This window comes from Canis lupus, chromosome 22 (genome assembly GCF_003254725.2).
Source record: "Canis lupus dingo isolate Sandy chromosome 22, ASM325472v2, whole genome shotgun sequence".
Lineage (NCBI taxonomy): Eukaryota > Metazoa > Chordata > Mammalia > Carnivora > Canidae > Canis > Canis lupus.
Genome location: NC_064264.1, coordinates 31,303,859 through 31,322,400, shown reverse-complemented (window position 1 = coordinate 31,322,400; position 18,542 = coordinate 31,303,859). Strand labels below are relative to the sequence as shown.

Here is an 18,542-nt window from a genome sequence, read left to right as displayed (position 1 = left end):
GATATAAATATTGCCACCCTAGTCTGTTGTTACTTTCTTGTTGCTTTCATTTATATGGTAGATGTTTTCCCAGCCTTTCACATTCAGTCTGTGTGTATGTTTAGATCTAAAATGGATCTCTTGTGGGCAGTGTATAGAGGAGTCTTGTTTTTTAATCCATTCAGTCATGCTATGTCTTTTGATTAAAGCACTTAGTCCATTTATATTTAAAGTAATTATTGAGGGGCAGCCCGTGTGGCTCAGCGGTTTAGCTAGCGCCACCTTTGGTCCAGGGCCTGATCCTGGAGATTAGGGATGGAGTCTCACGTTGGGCTCCCTGCAATGGAGCCTGCTTCTCCCTCTGCCTGTGTCTCTGCCTCTGTGTGTGTGTGTGTGTGTGTCTGTCATGAATAAATAAATAAAATCTTTTTTAAAAAAATAAAAATAATTATTGGTAGGTATATATTTATTGCAATTTTGTTCATTGTTTTCTGGTGTTTTTGTAGTTCTCTGTTCATACCTTTTCCTTTCTTTTCTTATGGTTGATTGTTTTCTTTAGCGTTATGCTTGGATCTATGATAGGTTTTTGATTTGTGGTTACCATTAAGTTCATGTATAGTGTCATATGTGTATAGCAATCTTATGTTCAGGTTCAGTAACTATTAAGAGGATGATTAAGTTTGAACACATTTTAAAAACACTAAATCTCTCCATATTTTATGTATATGATATCATATTTTATGTCTTTTGTGTATCTCGACTGATTTTTATAGCTATAATTGGTTTTAGTACTTTTGTGTTTTAACCTCCATTTTGGCTTTAAGTAATTAATCTACTTTTATTAATGTTTGCTTTTACCTGTGAAATATTTCCTTTCATAATTTTCTTGCTCTAGCTATGTTCTTCCCTTTCCACTTAAAGAATTTTCTTTAATATTTCTTGTAAGGCCAATTCAGTTGTGATGAACTCCTTTAACTTTTCTTTTTCTGGGAAATTCTTTTTCTCTCTATTCTAAGTGACGGCCTTGCTGGTTAGAGTATTCTTGGCTTCAGTTTTTTTCCTTTTCCAGTTTTTTCCTTATTCAATATATCTTGCCACTCCCTTCTGGCCTGCAAAGCCGCTGCTGAGCAATCAGCTGATAGCCTTAATGGAGTTTTCCCTTGTTGGTAACCCTTTTTTCTCTTACTGCTTTTAAAATTCTCTTTAATTACTACATTTTTGCCATTTTAATTATTAGGTGTCTTGGTGTAGATCTTCTTGGGTTAATCATTTAGGGCCTCTCTGTGCTTCTGAGGCCCAGATGTATGCTTTCTTCCCTAGAGTAGGGAAATTTTTAGTTATCATTCCTTCAAATAAGTTTCTGCCCTCTCTTTGCTCTTCTCCTTCTAAGATCCCTAAATTACAAATGCTGTGATGCTTACTGATGTCACTGAGTCCCCTTATCCTATTCTCATTTTTAAATTCTTTTTGCTGTTCATCTCGGTTGCTATTACTTTTTCAGATCACTGATTCTTTCTTCTGCATCCTCTGCCCCCCTGTTGATTCCCTCTATGTATTTTTAACTTAGTTTTTGAGCTCTTCAAGTTTTTCTGGCTCTTTGTTGAAGTTCTCACCGAGGTTATCCACTCTTTTTTCAAGTTCAGTGAGTATCTTTATGTCTATTACTTTGAGTCCTTTATCAGACACATTACTTATCTGTATCAGCTCTTTTGCTGTGATTTTGTCTGCTCTTTCATGTAGAACATTTTCCTTTGTCTCTTTATTTTATCTGAGTTTGTTTCCATGTATTAGGAAGGTCAGCTATAAATGGTCTTGACAGTAGTGGCCATGTGGAAGAGGTCCTGTGGTGTGCTGTAGCACAGTTCCCCCTAGCTGCCAGAACCAGGAGCTCCAGGAGTGTCTTATTTCGGTTGCAGGTGTCCTACTCCTGTGGCTGAACTACATTTGTTTTTAGCCCACTTAGCTACAATGACGTGTTTTGCTGTTGTTAGCACACTGGTCAGGGTTTGAGCCTTTTGCTGCTGAGGGGCCTGCCTATAGGAGGATGCTGTGGGCTTGTACGAGGCAGTGTCAGCAGTCAAGCTAGCTGTCTGCAGTTAGCCTCTCTGCCACAGTTGTGAGCACATTTGCTCCCTGTGCAGCCAGCTAAAGCCTTGGTTGCTTGAACTGTGGGCATGCTGGTTTGGAGAGCTATCTCCTCTTTTCCCCAGGGCAGGACTCATTTTAGATGGTGCCAGTTCCTGCAAGGGCTGCTTTGTAGGGATGCCAGGCAAGGTAGGTGGGTTGGAGGGTTGGATAGAGTGGGGCTGCAAGGGGACAGTGAGGCACATGGCACTAGCAAGAGTGGAGACAGTTAGTGCTGGTTCCTGCGAATGTCTATCTATCTAGGCTGGGGGAGGGGAAGAGAAATGGTACCTATCAGCCCTTCCATTCTTGGAGAAATCTCCTGAGGATCCCTGCTCCTTTGCATAGGTTCTGAGATTAGTAAATGAATGTCCTTCATGTACATCCCCAGGTGTTTTCAAACACCTGCTGCTTCTGTGCTATGCCTTGGGCAGTTATTATGCTGATGCTTTAAGAGTGGGGCCTCTGTTTCCTATCACCCTCCAGGCTCTCTTGGAGTTAAGCTCTGCTAATTTTTAAGAAGTGTACTTGTGATGAGCACTGAGTGATGTATGGAAAGTGTTGAATCACTATGTTGTACACCTGAAACTAATATTACACTGTGTATTAACTAAATGGAATTAAAATAAGAAGTTAAAAAATTAAAATTAAAAAATAATTTTAAAAAATTACCTGGAGTTAGACCCACTAGTTTTCAAAGCTGTGTATTATGGAGACCTGTTTTCCCAGTGTGGCTCCCCATGACTAGAGTTCCTGGCATAGGATTTGATCCTCTGGCTTCTGTGCTCATGGTGTCCCCCACTTTGTGATTAGTCTGGTTCCCAACCATGTCTCTGCCCCTCTGGCATTAACTGGGCAAGGTGGGCTGTGCCAGTGTTCGGGGTGGGGGGGGAGGGCTTTCAGAGTCAGTTTCACAAATGTAGCTGCTTTCTTGGTGTGTCTGGGAGCGGGAGGGCAGGGAAGACAGGGTGAGCTCAGGATCCTCCTACTCCACCACCATCTTCCTTGTGCCCCCACATAAAGTGAGTTTTACATTCACATTGGTCTAAATGACTGCTTTTTGGTAACCTACTTTGAGCCAGGCTCTAGTGCTGACTAGCTCTGTAGCCATGGGTGAGGTTTTTAATCTCTCTCTGCCTGAGTTTCTTCATCTTTAAAATGGGAATAGCAGATAAATACTGTATATCTCACCACTTACATGTAGAATCTAAAAACAAAACAAAACAAAACAAAAAACTCACAGATACAAGAACAGAAAGGTTGTTACCAGAAACAGAGGGTGGGGAGTGGGCAAAATTAGTAGTAGGGGTGTGGAAAGGCCAAATCTCCACTTATAAAATTAGTCACAGGATGGCACACACACAAAAATAAAATGGCGATAATAGCACTTACCTCAGTAGGCATGCTAGCTGTGCTTTCTTAGACTTGTCATTCTATTTGACCTCGGTTCATCAAAGTGTTTACCTCTCTCCTGCAAATTAGCTTCTCTGTGAAGACCTGCTGATCCCAGGCTGAGCCCCCACCTGCTTTCTCAGGCAATTCTCACACACCAAACCAAATCTCCCTTGCCCTAAACCATCCCACGGCCAAGTACCAGTTAACTAGAGACCACCTCTATGGCCCTAAACCCACTGGAAGTATTCAAACTAGCCAGTCCTAAACTGTGTACTCTGTGTTTCCCACAGAAACCCTAATAATGTCTCTGGTCTAGACTTTCCCCTCACTCTTATGCTTTTGCCTCCTGAACAATACCTGATGCTTCTCATATGGCTCTGCACGGTGTGACGGTCCCTTCCTCTTGGGAAATGTCACTAATAAAAACCTTTCAAACCCATTGACTTCCCTGTCATCACTTTGTCACTTCCATATATCCAGATTTAATTTTGGAACAGTAAGGTTGTGTGAGGATTAAATTAGTAAAGAATAAAAAATGTAGCAGAGTAGCACACAGTAATATTTTTATAATGCTCTTCCTATTAATAACTAGCTTCCCATTGAACTTCAGATATAATTCAAAGTCCTTACTAGGGCTCCAATGGCATCATGCCTATCTCTTCCCTTGACTCAACTCTCACTATGCTCCCTGTAGCCAGGGCTGGTTTCTGGTTTTTTTTTTCCCCCAAAAAAGATTTTATTTATTTGAGAGAGAGAGAGAGAGAACGTACAAGCATGAGCAGAGGGGGAGGGGCAGAGGGAAAGGGGGAAGCCAACTCCCCACTGAGCAGGGAGCCCAATGCATGGCTCAAACTCAGGACCCTAGGATTGTGACCTGAGCTGAAGGCAGACACTTAACCAACTGAGCCACCCAGTCATCCTGGCTTCTGATCTTGAGCCCCATGCTCACAAGGGCCCCTTGATGAGTTTAATGCTCTGCTGTTGCCATCTGGAAGTTCATCATGTTTTCAATATTCATTTTGCGTTTTGTTTTGTACTGGATCCCAAATTCATGTAGCCAGTCCCATCACCAGCACCCTAAGGTCCAGACTCACCAGCCTTTTGGTTCTTTACACTCCAAATTCTTCCCCATCTCTGCTTGAAATAATCTTTTCCCTTCTCTTCATTTGATCCTATACATCCTCAGCTTAAATATCTTCTTCTCAGGCCTTTCTGGAGCACCCCATTGAGGTAAATCATCCTTGTCCTCCCCTTCTGACCTCTATTCTGGATCTTACTGCCTCCCTTGTTTGTTTGTAGGAAGGACATGATATTTTGTTTTAAGCTCTTTCTCATTTGAATCAACAATGCAACTTGCATTAAAGGCAGGGACCACATCAGATTTATTGACTCTGATCTCCTCAGCATTGAGCACAAAGTCTGACAAATACTAGGCTGTCAATAAATATTTGCTGGGCAAGTGAACTAAGGGCCTGTTTTAAGGTAAAATAATTAACCACCTGGGGAACTTCTGACTTCACTTGCTGATCATTTCTTTTGTCCCATCATTTCTCTGTGTCTCTTTCTCTAAATATTTTCTAATCATACAATGTTGCATTGTTTACATGGTAACTTTGTTTTCTCTGAATTTCAGAGAGCCCCAAAATCTACATAATGATTTTTCTTCCCCAATCCCTGAGACCTAAATTGCATGTACAGAGATTAGGTGTCAGGAGGCTAATGTCTAGTCTGACACTAGATCAGATTAAGGATATCCCTGTGTTGCCTAGGAGGATGGTAAAGTTGAGATCAGTATTCTTTGATAGGTTAAGGATGAAAATTGTAATTCCTTGAGTAACCACTAAAAGACAACAAAAAATCATTAGGGTAGAATTATCAAACTAATAGAGAAAACTAACAGATGTAAAGAATAGCTCATAAATGAGTATTTAAATGTCAGTCACTTTTATTTTTTAAAGATTTGGGGGGAGGGAGGGGGAGAGAGAGAGAGAGAGAGAGAGAGGGAACACAAGAGCAGGCACATGATGGGGGGGGGGGAGGGCAGACTCCCGCTGAGCAGGGATCCCTATGTGAGACTGGATCCCAAAACTCTGGGATCATGACCTGAGCTGAAGGCAGATGCTTAACCACCTGAGCCACCCAGGTGTGCTGTTAGTCGTTTAATCTACCACTGGCTTAAAATGCTCACACTGAAGGGCAAAGATTTTCATACTAGGTTAAGAACTGAACTACATGCTGTTTTAACATAACAATGATAAAAGTTTGACTAAAAATAGTGAAAATTTAAAAAATATATATCCTACAAACACTAAAAGGAATCTGATATAGCTACTTAATATCAGAAAAATAGATTTCTAGACATTAAAAAATAGAGTTTCAATAACAGGTTCATTCTGTGAGGAAGATAAAATATATCCACATGTATATACACCAAATCCCATGTCCTCAAAAGACATGAAGCAAAATTTGAGAGAACCATGAGTATGCAGAGGTCCACCACTGAGGTAGGTGTATCTCATAATGCTTGTGGAAGTACAGTAAGTAGACACAAGAAGAGATTTTAAAATATGACCTGGGCTCCAGACCTCAACTGGTTCACCAGCAAGATTTATCACCTGTTTTTAAAGATGAGAAAATCCATTATTAAACAAATTCATCCAAATAGAACACAAAGTACCCCCCACCTCATCTTATGAGCCCAACACTATCTTAATCCCAAAACCTGACAGAGATATTTTAAGAAAAATTACAGATCAATTTTCCTCAAAATTTGGACAAAAGTCCTAAGCATTAGTAAATCAAATCCATCTATCTTTAAAATGGAATAAAATATCTGGGCCAAGTTGAATTTATCTCTATTTCATGATTGATTCAATATATATTATAAAGTTGACATATTAAGACTAAAAGAGATATTTTAATAGAGGCAGGAAACGGTTGTTAAAATTCACTTTTGCAATTAAAAATGCTCTTAGCAAATTTGAAAGTTAACGGTAAAATAAAAGCTTTTATTTTGAAATAAGCAAAAAGAAAAATTTTATCATCCTTTATATTTAATATTGCACTGAAGACCATAGTCAAGAAAAAGCAAAGATAGAAGGACAGGAAAGGAAGAAATAAAACACATGCATATGTTTGTGTAAGTAAAGACTCCCAATGGATAAATTAATATAACTGACATAAATTTAAGGTTGTTGAATAAAACATTCAAACCAAAAAGTTGGAAATGAAATTTTTAAAAATATCCCTTGTAATAGCATAAAGATACCAAGTATCTAGAAATTAATCTAGCAGAGTATGCAAGCACTCTATGGAGAACTTGGCACAATTGAGAGATTAAAGAATACCTCAATCAATGAAAGACATAGACCACCATGTTCATGGATTATAAGACTCAATATTATAAAGAATCAATTTCCCTGAAATTAAGCTCTATGCAATTCCAATCAAAATTCCAACAGGATGTCTTTCTGGAATGTCATTGACTGTAAGTCTATATATATTTTTGAATAATCCTTCCCAAGACACTCCTAAGGGAAAACATGATAGCAAGATTGCTTTGCTGTTTGGCAAAACTTATTATAAGGCCACAGTACTGTTCTTAAAACAGTACAGTTCTGGAATTCTGCAAGAACAGACAGTTGAAATAGACACACACAAAAGCATTTGCTTTATGACAAAGAAAAACTGGGGGAAGGATAGAGTTTTCAGTGTTTTTAGAACCACTAGATAACCATATGGACGATAAAAAATATAGGTGGAAAGGAAAATAATAAATCTTTGAGAATACAGAATAAGTTCATCACTCTAGGGTAGGAAAATACTCTTTAAAACACAAAATGGCTAATCTTAAAAAGGGAGTATGTGGTACTATATTAAAGTTAATAAGTCTATCAAAATACACCATAAAGATAATTAAAAGGTAGGCTACACAGTGTGAAGATGTGACACCTGGAACTGACAAAAGACTCGGAGAGCAGACTTTATAAAGAACTACTACAGGGACACCTGGGTGGCTCAGTCAGTGGTTGATGACTGCCTTTGGCTCAGTTTGTAGTTCCGGGGTCCTGGAATGGAGTCCCACATCAGGCTCCCACAGGGAGCCTGCCCCTCTCTGTGTCTCTCATGAATAAATAAAATCTTAAAAACAAAAAACAAAAAACTACTATAAACCAGTCAGAAAACTCCAACAGAAAAATGGGCCAAAGACCTGAAAAGGAATCCATGGAAGATATACCAATGTTCAGTATATCTGCTGAAAAGGTATTTGATCTCCACTAGCAACAATGGAAATGCAAATTGAAACCGTGACACACTACTGCACACCCACCCATAGGTTAAAAAGGCAAAGACACTATAAATAATACAGAGGGTGTATCGTAACTGGAATTTTCATACTGTGTACAGATACGGTGTTACAGTCACTTTGGAAAAGAGACTGGCATTATCTAGTACAGTTGATGGCAATGTTTTGGAGGCAGTGTTTCACGGCAGTTTGTAAGATCCTTGTCTCCAGGTTTTAATGTTCTGGTGTCATCCTCTCATCCTGAATGAGGGCTGGACGAGGTGACTGGCTTCCAAAACACAGAATATGGAAAAGTAATGGAATATTGCTTCCAAGATTAAGTTATAGAAGACTAACTTCTGTACTTCCGGTTCACTTTCTTGTACTTTTCACTTGTTCACTCTGAAGCAGCAAGCCACTGTGCCATCAGCTGCCCAAGGGGAGGTCTGTGTGGGAGAAACAGAGGACGGCCTCTGCTCAGTGGTACACAAGGAAATGAATCCTGCTAACAGCCTGTGAGTAAGCGTGGAGAGGATTCTGGCCCAGGCCCGTCTCCACACCACCGCAGCCTCATATGCCAGAGAGGACTGCGCTAGGCTGTGGCCAGATTTCAGACCCATGGAAACTGTGAGATACTGTGTGAGGCCGTTAAATCTTGTGGGAACTGGTTACATTGTGAAATATATATTCACTATATATTTGCTAATGCAAATTTCCATTTGTGAAAATGAAGCTCTCAGGTCCTCCTCCTGCATCAGGCTCAGTTACCTGAATAGAAGCTAGAAGGCACACATGCCCAGCTCCTGGTCCTTCGTCCTCTTACCGATCTAGACTCACTGTGATGATCTTAGTCCCAATCGTGGGGAACTCCATCCTTCTGCCTGCCAGCCTGAAGTACCTGTTTTCGTTTTTGAACAGAGTATATGCAAGCCATTAAGAAATCCTGACGCTCCTCTTTTAGAATACACCCCAAAGCTGAGCATTATTACTACCCCCATTGTGACCCTTCTGGTCCAATTCCTCTTTTGCCTGGATTACTGCCATCTTCTAGTGTTACCAAATGCCAGGGTGATATATTTAAACCTAAGTCAAATCATGAACTCTGCTGCTCAAAATGGTGCCCAGCCCCCCTTGCAGAGTAAAAACAAAACTCACCGTGGCCCATAGCACCCTACATGATCTCACTCTCACCTCTACCAGTTTTTCTTGGCTGGTCTGCTTGCAGCCGCACTGACCTCTCTGCTCTTCCTCCAGCACACCAGGCCTGCTCCATCCTAAACTTTTGTGGGGGTGTGGTTCCTTCCTTTCCAGCTGTCTTTCTCAGAGGAGGTTCTGTGAATCACCCGAGGGCAAGTCCCATAGGTCTAGGGGGTGGGGCTTGACAATCTGCATTTCTAATAGATCCCATCCAGTGTATGCAAGGTGTTTTCTCCTGTGCATCTAGAATAATTGTTATAGACCACCCTAGGGAGGATTGTGAAAATAATCAGGGATACCACTTTGTGTTCTGTAGAACTTCAGGGGAAAAAGAGTATGAAGTAATTTTAGAACTAACTTTCCATCTCCCAAGTCTACAAGGGTCAAGTCCTTAAGGAGACCTAGCCAGGTGACATTTAATTGTGTGATCTCTCCCTGTCTCGATTTGCTCTTGTTTTGAACACCCCCCCCCCCTACTTTGAGCACCTTTTGTTCCGTCCCAGAGTAGCATGGACCTAGTCTGTGATTCGAGTGAATCCATTAATTGTCCGTTAATCACTTGTTCATTTACCGTCTCTCCCTCCAACTAGGATGTGAGTATCCACAGCGCAGAGCTCTTTATCATCCCAAGGGCTGAACAGACTTTTGAATGGAAATATTTAAATTGAAAATGAATAATTTCCTCAGAACAGTAGCTCATTTTTTAAAGGCGTACTGAATACATGTGCTCACTGGAAGAGAGCAGAGAAGTGGGGAAAACAGATTTTTGAGATTACCTAACCTTGGATTTATAAGTCAGCTTCACTATTAGCTTTAACTTGCCACTTTGGCTCAGTGTTTTTATTTTGTAAATGGTGAGAACAGTGGGTGGTTTGGAATAGACAAATGCACAGGAAATCTCTCTCCAGGATAGTGTACCTCATGAAGTGCTCAAATATTACTTTGGAATGATGTGTAAGTTTCTATTTTAATATTTAACATTAAAACCTTTGCCTAACCTTTCCATAGTACCTTCAGGTGAAAAGTTTTCCAACATTTATCAGATGTAACAGAATAATATTTTGCTGATATGGAGACAACACTTCAAATTCAACCCCCATGAAATGTTAATCTCCATGGACAGTGTTCATCTGTAGGTAAATTTCTGGGCAAGAGACTGAGTTTCGATGGCCTTTCTAAATGGGACCTAAACCTCACTGCAAAACCAAAACCTTCCATTCCCTATCAAGAGAAGTCTAGAGAAATGGTGAAATGTGAACACCTTGCCTACAACATTAGCTATAAATGTTCTACACAAGAACATAGCAACAGCAACTGCTTTCACAATGATAGTGAAACACAGAAGTGGTATTTGTACTGCTCATGCTGCACATTCATGCGTGACCTGATATTGCTGAAATAGTCTTTATTTCTGAACATTCCAAAAGAGCAGTGTACACAGTAACAAATATTAAGTCATATACCATAAGAAAGCATTCATTAGTGCAAATGGGTTTTGTAAAAGGTCTATCAAAAAGATTTATTTGCTTTAAAATGCATCCATTTCCAGAAGCATTGTTAATAAAACATTACAGTTTCTCATCCTCTGTAATAAAGTATTGAAAATCAATCATGGTACAGGAGCAAACATTGCAGGTATTAAGTGCAATGAGCCTGTGATGCCTTTATAAATCTGAAACCCATGTAGGACAATAAATTAACAATGAAAAAGACATGACGATCTAACTGCTGTCTGGCTGTCTCCTTGCAATGCTTCAGCTTATATTGTGCTCGTTCAACATAAAATTAGGTCTTTCAAAGTGTATGGTGGATTTTCACTGATCTATCCCTAGAGCTAAAAAAATAGTACCTTACCACAAAAATATTTTTATGGCACAAAATTTAAGTTGCTCCATAGTGGTTCACGTAGGTGTAAAAAGAAATAGGCACAAAAAATAAAATTCCTGTAAACTATAAAAAAGTAAATTTCAAAGCATAAATTATAGAACCTAGTTGTAAATATGCCATGTATTAAAAAACAGAACACATAAGGAAAGGATGTCTAGAACACGTAAGTATATGGAACAAGTTACTGTAAAAAAAAAAAATCATGGCAAAGAAAGCATTATTGATACATCTCAATTCTCTCAAAAAGTGTTCAGGGACATAGCAGTTCTACAAAAAACCTCCTAGATCTAAGTGTCACGATACCGCAGCCATGGATGTGAGATTGGGGCGGTATTCTCTCAGGCAAATAATTAAGTGCAATCATTAGTCTCTGGCGCTCGGTCCGTTGAAAAACAATGCAGTAAATATGTTAAAATGCAGAAGGGAAAGAATATCCCGACGTTCACGGTTACCTAGCCAGCTAGGTAACTCGACCCTCATTTCCACTCCTTTCCTGGGCTCCAAGGGCGCGTGCAACCGCATCAGTAGCAACCGTCTCTCCAGCTTCCATCCCTCAGGGTGCTGAGCGAAGACAGAGGCTTTGGAGGCTGAAGGAAACTACAGAGACAGAAACACAGACTGTTGACACTCCCAGGAGTCGCAGGCCACTTGTTCTGTGCTGCTTTCCTCCACGCCCGCGCCAGTGGGGACAACCTACTAGCACTTTCCCAGAGCGTGCCAGGGCTTCACGCGGTGACCCTCACCCATGCTCACTGGCTGGAAATCCCATTCTTGGCACACCACTGTGCGTGTTGTGTGTGTGCGTGAGTTGCAACGTATCCTTACTGGACAAAGTATTTTAAAATCAAAGAAAAAGATAAACTGTCTAAAAACAAATGATTACTTCCTTGAATACAAAAAGTAAATTCACATGCAGAGAATGTCAGTCTTATAAATAAAGATGTCCCTATCACACTGGCAAAGAATCGACAAAGAATAATACCCTGCATTTGCCTAGGTTTGGGGGAAACATCCTCTCCTAGGGCCTGGCAGTGACCACCTTTATGGGAGATTAATTTGGAGACCTACTCAAGAACAAAGGGAGCCATCATAATTACCCACATATATCAAATAATGTGATTCTATTCCGGCATGAATATAACCCACATCTGCATTTTCAGCCGGGGGGAGAATAGGCCAGAATCTATTAAACATGTAACAAAATGCTTTCTCTGGGGAAGAGGATTATGGGTTCACTTTTGTTTACTTTTATGTGTGTTTTTTTTTTTTTAAATAGTTTCTGAATTTGTTTTTGATCTGAGCACCTGTTACTTCTAATCAGAAACAAAAACTAATCACACAGACACATAAGGAAGGAAAAACTGTTTGGACATCCCTTTCATACTGTTGCTAGGTCCATCCCTCTCCTCTCCTTTAGAGCCTAGTTTCTCGGGGGTAGATATCTGTGGTTACTGCCTCCACTGTCTCCCTTTCCAAACTATCCTCAACCCACTTCTATGGAATTCTTGTTGTCCTACAACACTTCAAGATATCCAGTTCTAGAAAGGTACATCATGATTCTGAGCTTGTCTAATCTGTGCCTAACAACTAAATCTGGAATTTGAAAGAGCAAAAAAAAAAGAAAAAAATATTCCAGTTGGACCATACAAAACTTACCAACATAAGCTAACAAAGGCCCAGCTTAGTATCACTAAGGTGCTTTTTCAGGTACACCTGGGGGCAGAGTATGCATGTGCCTAATATATTTGCTTATTTTGATCAAAGTTTATTGCTCCAACAAGTATTTACAATTGTATCCTGTACCAGGCATAGTCCTTAGCACTGGGGTTTTATATTCGTGAAAACTCCCACCCCCGTCCCCATGAGCTTACATCCTAGAGAGAACAGTCAGACCATTAACTGATAAATGAAGACAGTCTATAGTCCCTCAGATGGTGATAAATGCTATGGGGGAGGAGGAGAGTAAGAAAGGAGTTACAACCACCACTGGAGTTGTGCTGGTGGAAGAGGGGTCACCTGGGCAAAGTCCTGAAGGAGGGAGAACAGGCCTTGTGCCTAACATGGGGAAAGGAAAGTACACTAATGCTCTGGCAATGGAGTTTACCTGGTAGACTAAAGCAAACAGTGTATTGGGAGAGAAGTGAGGAGGGAGGAAGGGACGCCCCCACCCTAGCACTTTCCAGAGGAAGGAGGTCAGAAGTCAGGCCCTAAAGGGCAGCATGCCAGAGACCGGAAAAGTGAGGATGGTTTCCCAAGCAGTTTCCAATTTCAAACTGCAAAAGAGGTTACAGAGCAAACAAAGGTTCCTACCTCCGAACAGGCTGTGCAATTTTGCTTCGAGGAAGGTTACTCCCATTTATTGCCAGTGAAGGTCTTGGAAGAGCGCTGCGGCCCATCACCCCAGATGCCGCAGCCTTGTTTGGGGTGGGGATCCCCGTGCTGGCGTACAATTGGAGGCCATTGGATACGGGCATGCTGCTGCCACCTTGAACAGTGGGACTCACATAGGCCGTGGCTTTAAGAGGCTGTCGCACAGACACAGGGAAATGTCCCACGCTGTGGATTCTGTGTTGAAGCTGTCCTGGGGATGGAACTAGAAAGGAAAGGACAGGTATTGGAGAGGCACCTATACTGCTACCCAACTTTTAGGAAATGCACCTTTATTCAAGACCAATAAAGGCAGAATGGTAATATACGGAGAAAAGAAATGTGGGTCCCAGGCAGCATTTAGTACTAGAAAATTCTATTTCTTGGTAAGAATCTCCTGTCCTGTCAATCAGCAATGTTTCTGAGCACCTAACTAGATCTAGAAGCTACATCTAACAACAACTTCCTTTCCTTTAACAAATGGAACCATCTGAGTTCTCATAGGACAGTTTTTTCCTGCTTGTTTGGAAGACATTAGGATTTTCTTGATGGTTGCATGGAAAAAAAAAAAGACGATTAATACAGGGATGACAGCAAGACAGAGCTGACATCAATAGGTTACAAACAGCTCATTACAGGTTAAATATTTTCATCATGGCATTTGATCTCCTAGGATTGGTGGGAAGAGTAAATGAGTTAATCCACACAAAGCCTTTGAGTGGTGCCTGACACTTAGTAACCACTCAACCAGTGCTACTATTACCTTGATAACGAAAGCAAAATCTGTAAAATGAAGAGAGCTCCTTGGGTAAGAACTCTTAAAAACTGTGTCAATATACTTACACACCCAACATTTTCTAAAACAGTTTAGCTGATTTTGAACTTAACCATAAGATAGGAAGAAAGAAAAAAGATGTCCATAGTTTTATTTACTGTCTCTTGAATTATTCCTTAATGATTAGTTTTTAGTGTATATTACGTGAAATCTGTACACAGGAATGCTGATGCACATGTAGTCAAAGCTCAATGCAAATAGGTCTATGCAAGATTCTGCTGTAGTTTTGATCCTACCGGGTTTTTGTGACACAGTACAACTTCTCAGGAGTCTCTAAGTTCCTTTCCAACCAATTCTACAATTCCTTAAAAAGGTAGCTATTAACCATGAATCTTTCAATGCATTAGTATGGTATATTTGTTACACCTGATGAGCCAATGCAAGGGGTTAATAGGGGAAACAAGGAAACGAAGGGATAGGTGGAAATATATGGATACTCTGTTACTTCTCAATTGCTTGGTAAATCTAAAACTGCCAGAAAAAAAGTCTAAACTTAAAAATTCAATGTGAATTTGGCTCAACTTCTCTTTAAAAATATAAAGTACACAAATTTTAAGTCTAGCACTCAATTTTCAAAGTGCACATGCTTATGTAGACCACTAGTCACACCAAGATATGGAATATTACCTGCACCCCAGAAGGCTCTCATCCCCCTTCCCATGCAATGTTCCCATAATAGTAACAGTGATTCTCACTTTATCACCACAGATTGGTTATTCCTACTCTGAACTTCATACAAATGGAATTATACAGTACGTTCTCTGGCTTCTTTCACTCAACATCATGTTTTTGAGATTCAACCACATTGTTTCCACTGCTATGTAGTATTCAGTTATATGAATGTCAAATCTGTGTGCCTGATGACGAAAGGCTGGGTTATTTCCAGTTTGGGGTTTTGTGAACATTCTTGAATGTGTTTCAGGGTTCATATGCACTCATTATGTATGCTATGTTCCAAATTCTGTATTCAGGATAAATGAAGTTCGCAAAGTCACTGAATACAACATCAAAATACAAAAATCAACTATCTCTAAATACCAGCAAAGTAGAAACTAAAACTTATAAGAATGCTACCTATAAAAAATTTCAAAATCAGACATTTAGGAATAAATTTAACTATGATGCATAAAACATGGAGTCAGAGTTAACACAAATTCCAAATCATTACCGCATTTGTTACCATCAAAATTGTATTCTCCCATTCTACACTAATACTATCAACTTTTGCACTCAACTATAGCACTGTGTACTTACTTTAAATTTCATCAAAATCTGGGCAATTATCCCAACTGCCTCACATAAAATAGTAGCTCTCCATTTCCCACCATTAGCAAATTTCACAGGTTGTCTTCTGTGTCTTTACACAAGTCATTTATTCCAATATTAACAGATCAAGCCCTAAGATATGGCCCTATGACATTCGTTTACTCATGCATTCAAACATTTGCTGCAAACTCATTAAATACTGGGCAGCATGCCAGGTTCAGGGTGCAGAAAATCATCCAAGCTAGGGCCCAAGCCCAGAGGGAGCTGATAACCTAGTATGCAAGATGAATATAAGGACCGTAAAATACGACACACTGAAAAACAAAGGTAAGCAACAAAAATCGAATCCATCCTAGGGATGTTTTGGGGGTTTATGGGGAGGCCCATTAGGGTCATCAAACATTTAAAGAGTGTGTGGTGTCTGGCTGCAGGATAAAGGTTAATAGCAATAAACTGCATAAAGAAAGGAGAAGAAGAGCTTGTGAGAGTCAGAATATGTTTGTACTTAAAAGCATAAACTCTGGGGTAACCAGAACATTTCTAGCTCTATTCCTTCGCCTGCGTGGCCTTGTGTAAATGGTAACATGATTTGTTTCCTCATCTGCAAAATGGGAACAAGGACAGACAGCTGCCTCACAGGGTTGTTGGCAGAACCAAGACAACAGACATAAACTGGATAAGCACAGTTCCTTGAGCAGAGTAAATGTCCTTTCAAAATGAAAAACTGTCACATGGAGGGGAAATATCACTTGGGCCCCAAAATTGGCTCCAAGGGAGAAGGGCTTCAAACCACTCTGGGTGTAGATTTACTTAGACATCTGGCTGATGACTCCTGGCCACCAGCATACTCCAAAGACACCTCAGTCTCCCACATTCTGGCCACATTGTTAACTGGGACTGTGACCCTCAGTCTGCCCCCCAGGGGACGTTCTCAGACTTGACCCCAACTACTCACATAAACTGCATGAGTCGGAATGGGAGGGGGAACCTGGAACCACCATGTCCCCACACAGAATAAAAACACATGAATGTGAGATTTCACACACATCACATTGCTCACTGCAGAGTAAAACGTACAGAGAATGAATGGCAGACTATGTGGTAAGCTGAAGGAGAGCAGGTAAGTACTACTTTACACACTAAAATAGAACTTCATGTTGGGAGGAACAAAGATATGGACTGGCGAAAAATAAGGCCAAAGTAACAGCAAGACTGAACAAGTATCCCTTCTTCAGAGTAAAGGCATCAAGCAGATACAGCTAGAAAAAGACAGATCTGCAAGGAAACAGGTTATTTTTGTTTATATGGCAAGCGAGCAAATCAAACATGTAGTACTTCTGCTATTCTTGGGTAGAGAAGATTGAATATAATTTACTGCTACTTAATTCATTAATATATACACTGATGAAAATACCAAATTGTACTAGTGAAGTTAAAAAAAAAGTAACAAGTTTCCTTGCCATATTCTTGACATGGAGTAAGATATTTTTCTAATTGTGTTACAACTAAAACTTACTAAAAAAAAAAAAAATTACAAATTGTCATACTTACTGCAAGACTGTATTCTTGAAATCCCATTTCCAGCGCCATGCAAGCTCGAGTCAAAACTCTGACTATTTCTCACGGTGACTGGAGAACTTGCACTGCTGCTGACAGCAGTTGTACTTGGCATCCGAGCTAGATTAGGCATACTTCTTCGGAGCTTGTCTAGAAAAGAAAATAATTTTAAAGATCATAAGGTTTATGCCAATTAAAATACTAGCTTTCAAAAGTAAACATAAATGATAATATGCCGAATAACAAAAAAATTATCATGTGTGTTATGAACTCTAACAAGCTACCATAGAATTCACCTTCTGTATAAAGAATATACTCGGTATTTCCAGAAAGGTTCTACCAAATAAGCTGTTTATTTAAAAAAAAAAAAAAGTGTTCTATAAAAAGACCCAGGGATTAGCTCATCAATTAGCTATTTCTTTTTTTTAAAATATTTTATTTATTTATTCATGAGAGACACAGAGAGAGAGGCAGAGAGAGAGGCAGGCTCCATGCATGGAGCCCGACATGGGACTCGATCCCGGGTCTCCAAGATCACGCCCTGGGGCCAAGGCAGACGTTCAACGGCTGAGCCACCCGGGCATCCCTAGCTATCTGCTTCCATACAACAAGTGGGTAAAACTGTATCAAAGTGAGGTTAGAGAATAATTTTATAGTCAACCATTTAGTTTTTTTTTTTTAAAAAAAAAGCACTATAAATTGTTACATATTAACAAAAAACCCTCCAAGAATCAAGACCAACACTTTATCTTTTGCTAGCATATGAAAATGGAATTATTAAAATTCTAACTTGATATGTTTTGAGATACCCACTCATCACATCAGTATGACTCCTATTAACTTCTGGAAAGTTTTAACTAGGAGCATGCCACTAAAGCTCTCAGAGATGGCTTCCGTGTCCTCCTCCTTGCTGAGTACATACTCTGCCACTAAGGGGCAGCAGAGGGCCGCCCACAGATCTCCGGGGCCGCGGAGCTGGTAATTCAACCCAAGACTGCAGCCCTGAGACACACACCGCCCCCAAACTAATGCCCCCAAACTAATGTGCGTGTAACAGGTCACTCACTCAAGTTCAGAAAACAAAGGATCTATTTGCACACTAAGCCAAAACCCCCATTCAAATACAAAACCGGATTCGTTTCCTCCTCCCCTCCACACAGGGCTGTCTACACTCTTAACTGGGGCCTGCTGGCTCCACCCTGATCAGCAAGTCACCTAATCTGGAAATGGAGGCCATCTCCTCCGATTCACCTTCCTTCTTCTATACCCTCGCCCCCAAGTCCTGTCAGTTCTGCCTCACAGTTAATGAATCCTCCACTGCATCTGGTTCAGGCCTCATTGTTTTATCACCCACATTTTCACAAAAGCCCCTTAATGGGTCTCCAAGCACCCTCTTATCCCTCTAACCCATCCTTCACACAACCTGCTCCACTCTTCCTGGAGCACAAGCACACCCCAGTCACCCTCTTAAATACTTCCAATTACTCTCCCATCTTCATCTGAAAGCCCCAAGCCCCTGGGCATGGCCTACGTGAGACCCTTCAAGGTACAGGCTCCTGTCCTTTCTCAGCCTTATCTCCTGCTGCTCCCACCCCTCAGCTTATTTGCCTACCACAGTGGATGAACCAGGTTCCCAATGCATCACACACT

General features: G+C 40.5%; 1 protein-coding gene across 3 annotated transcripts in view; it reads right to left on the bottom strand.

Annotated features, from left to right (window-relative positions):
* Positions 1-10,368: 10,368 nt before the first annotated feature.
* SLAIN1 (SLAIN motif family member 1) overlaps positions 10,369-18,542 on the bottom strand; it is a 59,424-nt gene continuing 51,250 nt past the window's right edge. For all 3 annotated transcript variants that reach the window (XM_049099257.1, XM_025441052.3, XM_049099256.1), the window contains 3 exons: positions 16,887-17,042; positions 13,178-13,460; positions 10,369-11,464 (listed from right to left, as the gene is read on the bottom strand). In XM_049099257.1, coding sequence (XP_048955214.1) covers positions 11,389-11,464; positions 13,178-13,460; positions 16,887-17,042 — 515 coding nt within the window. In that variant the 3' untranslated portion in view covers positions 10,369-11,388. The remainder of the gene's footprint in view (positions 11,465-13,177; positions 13,461-16,886; positions 17,043-18,542) is intronic.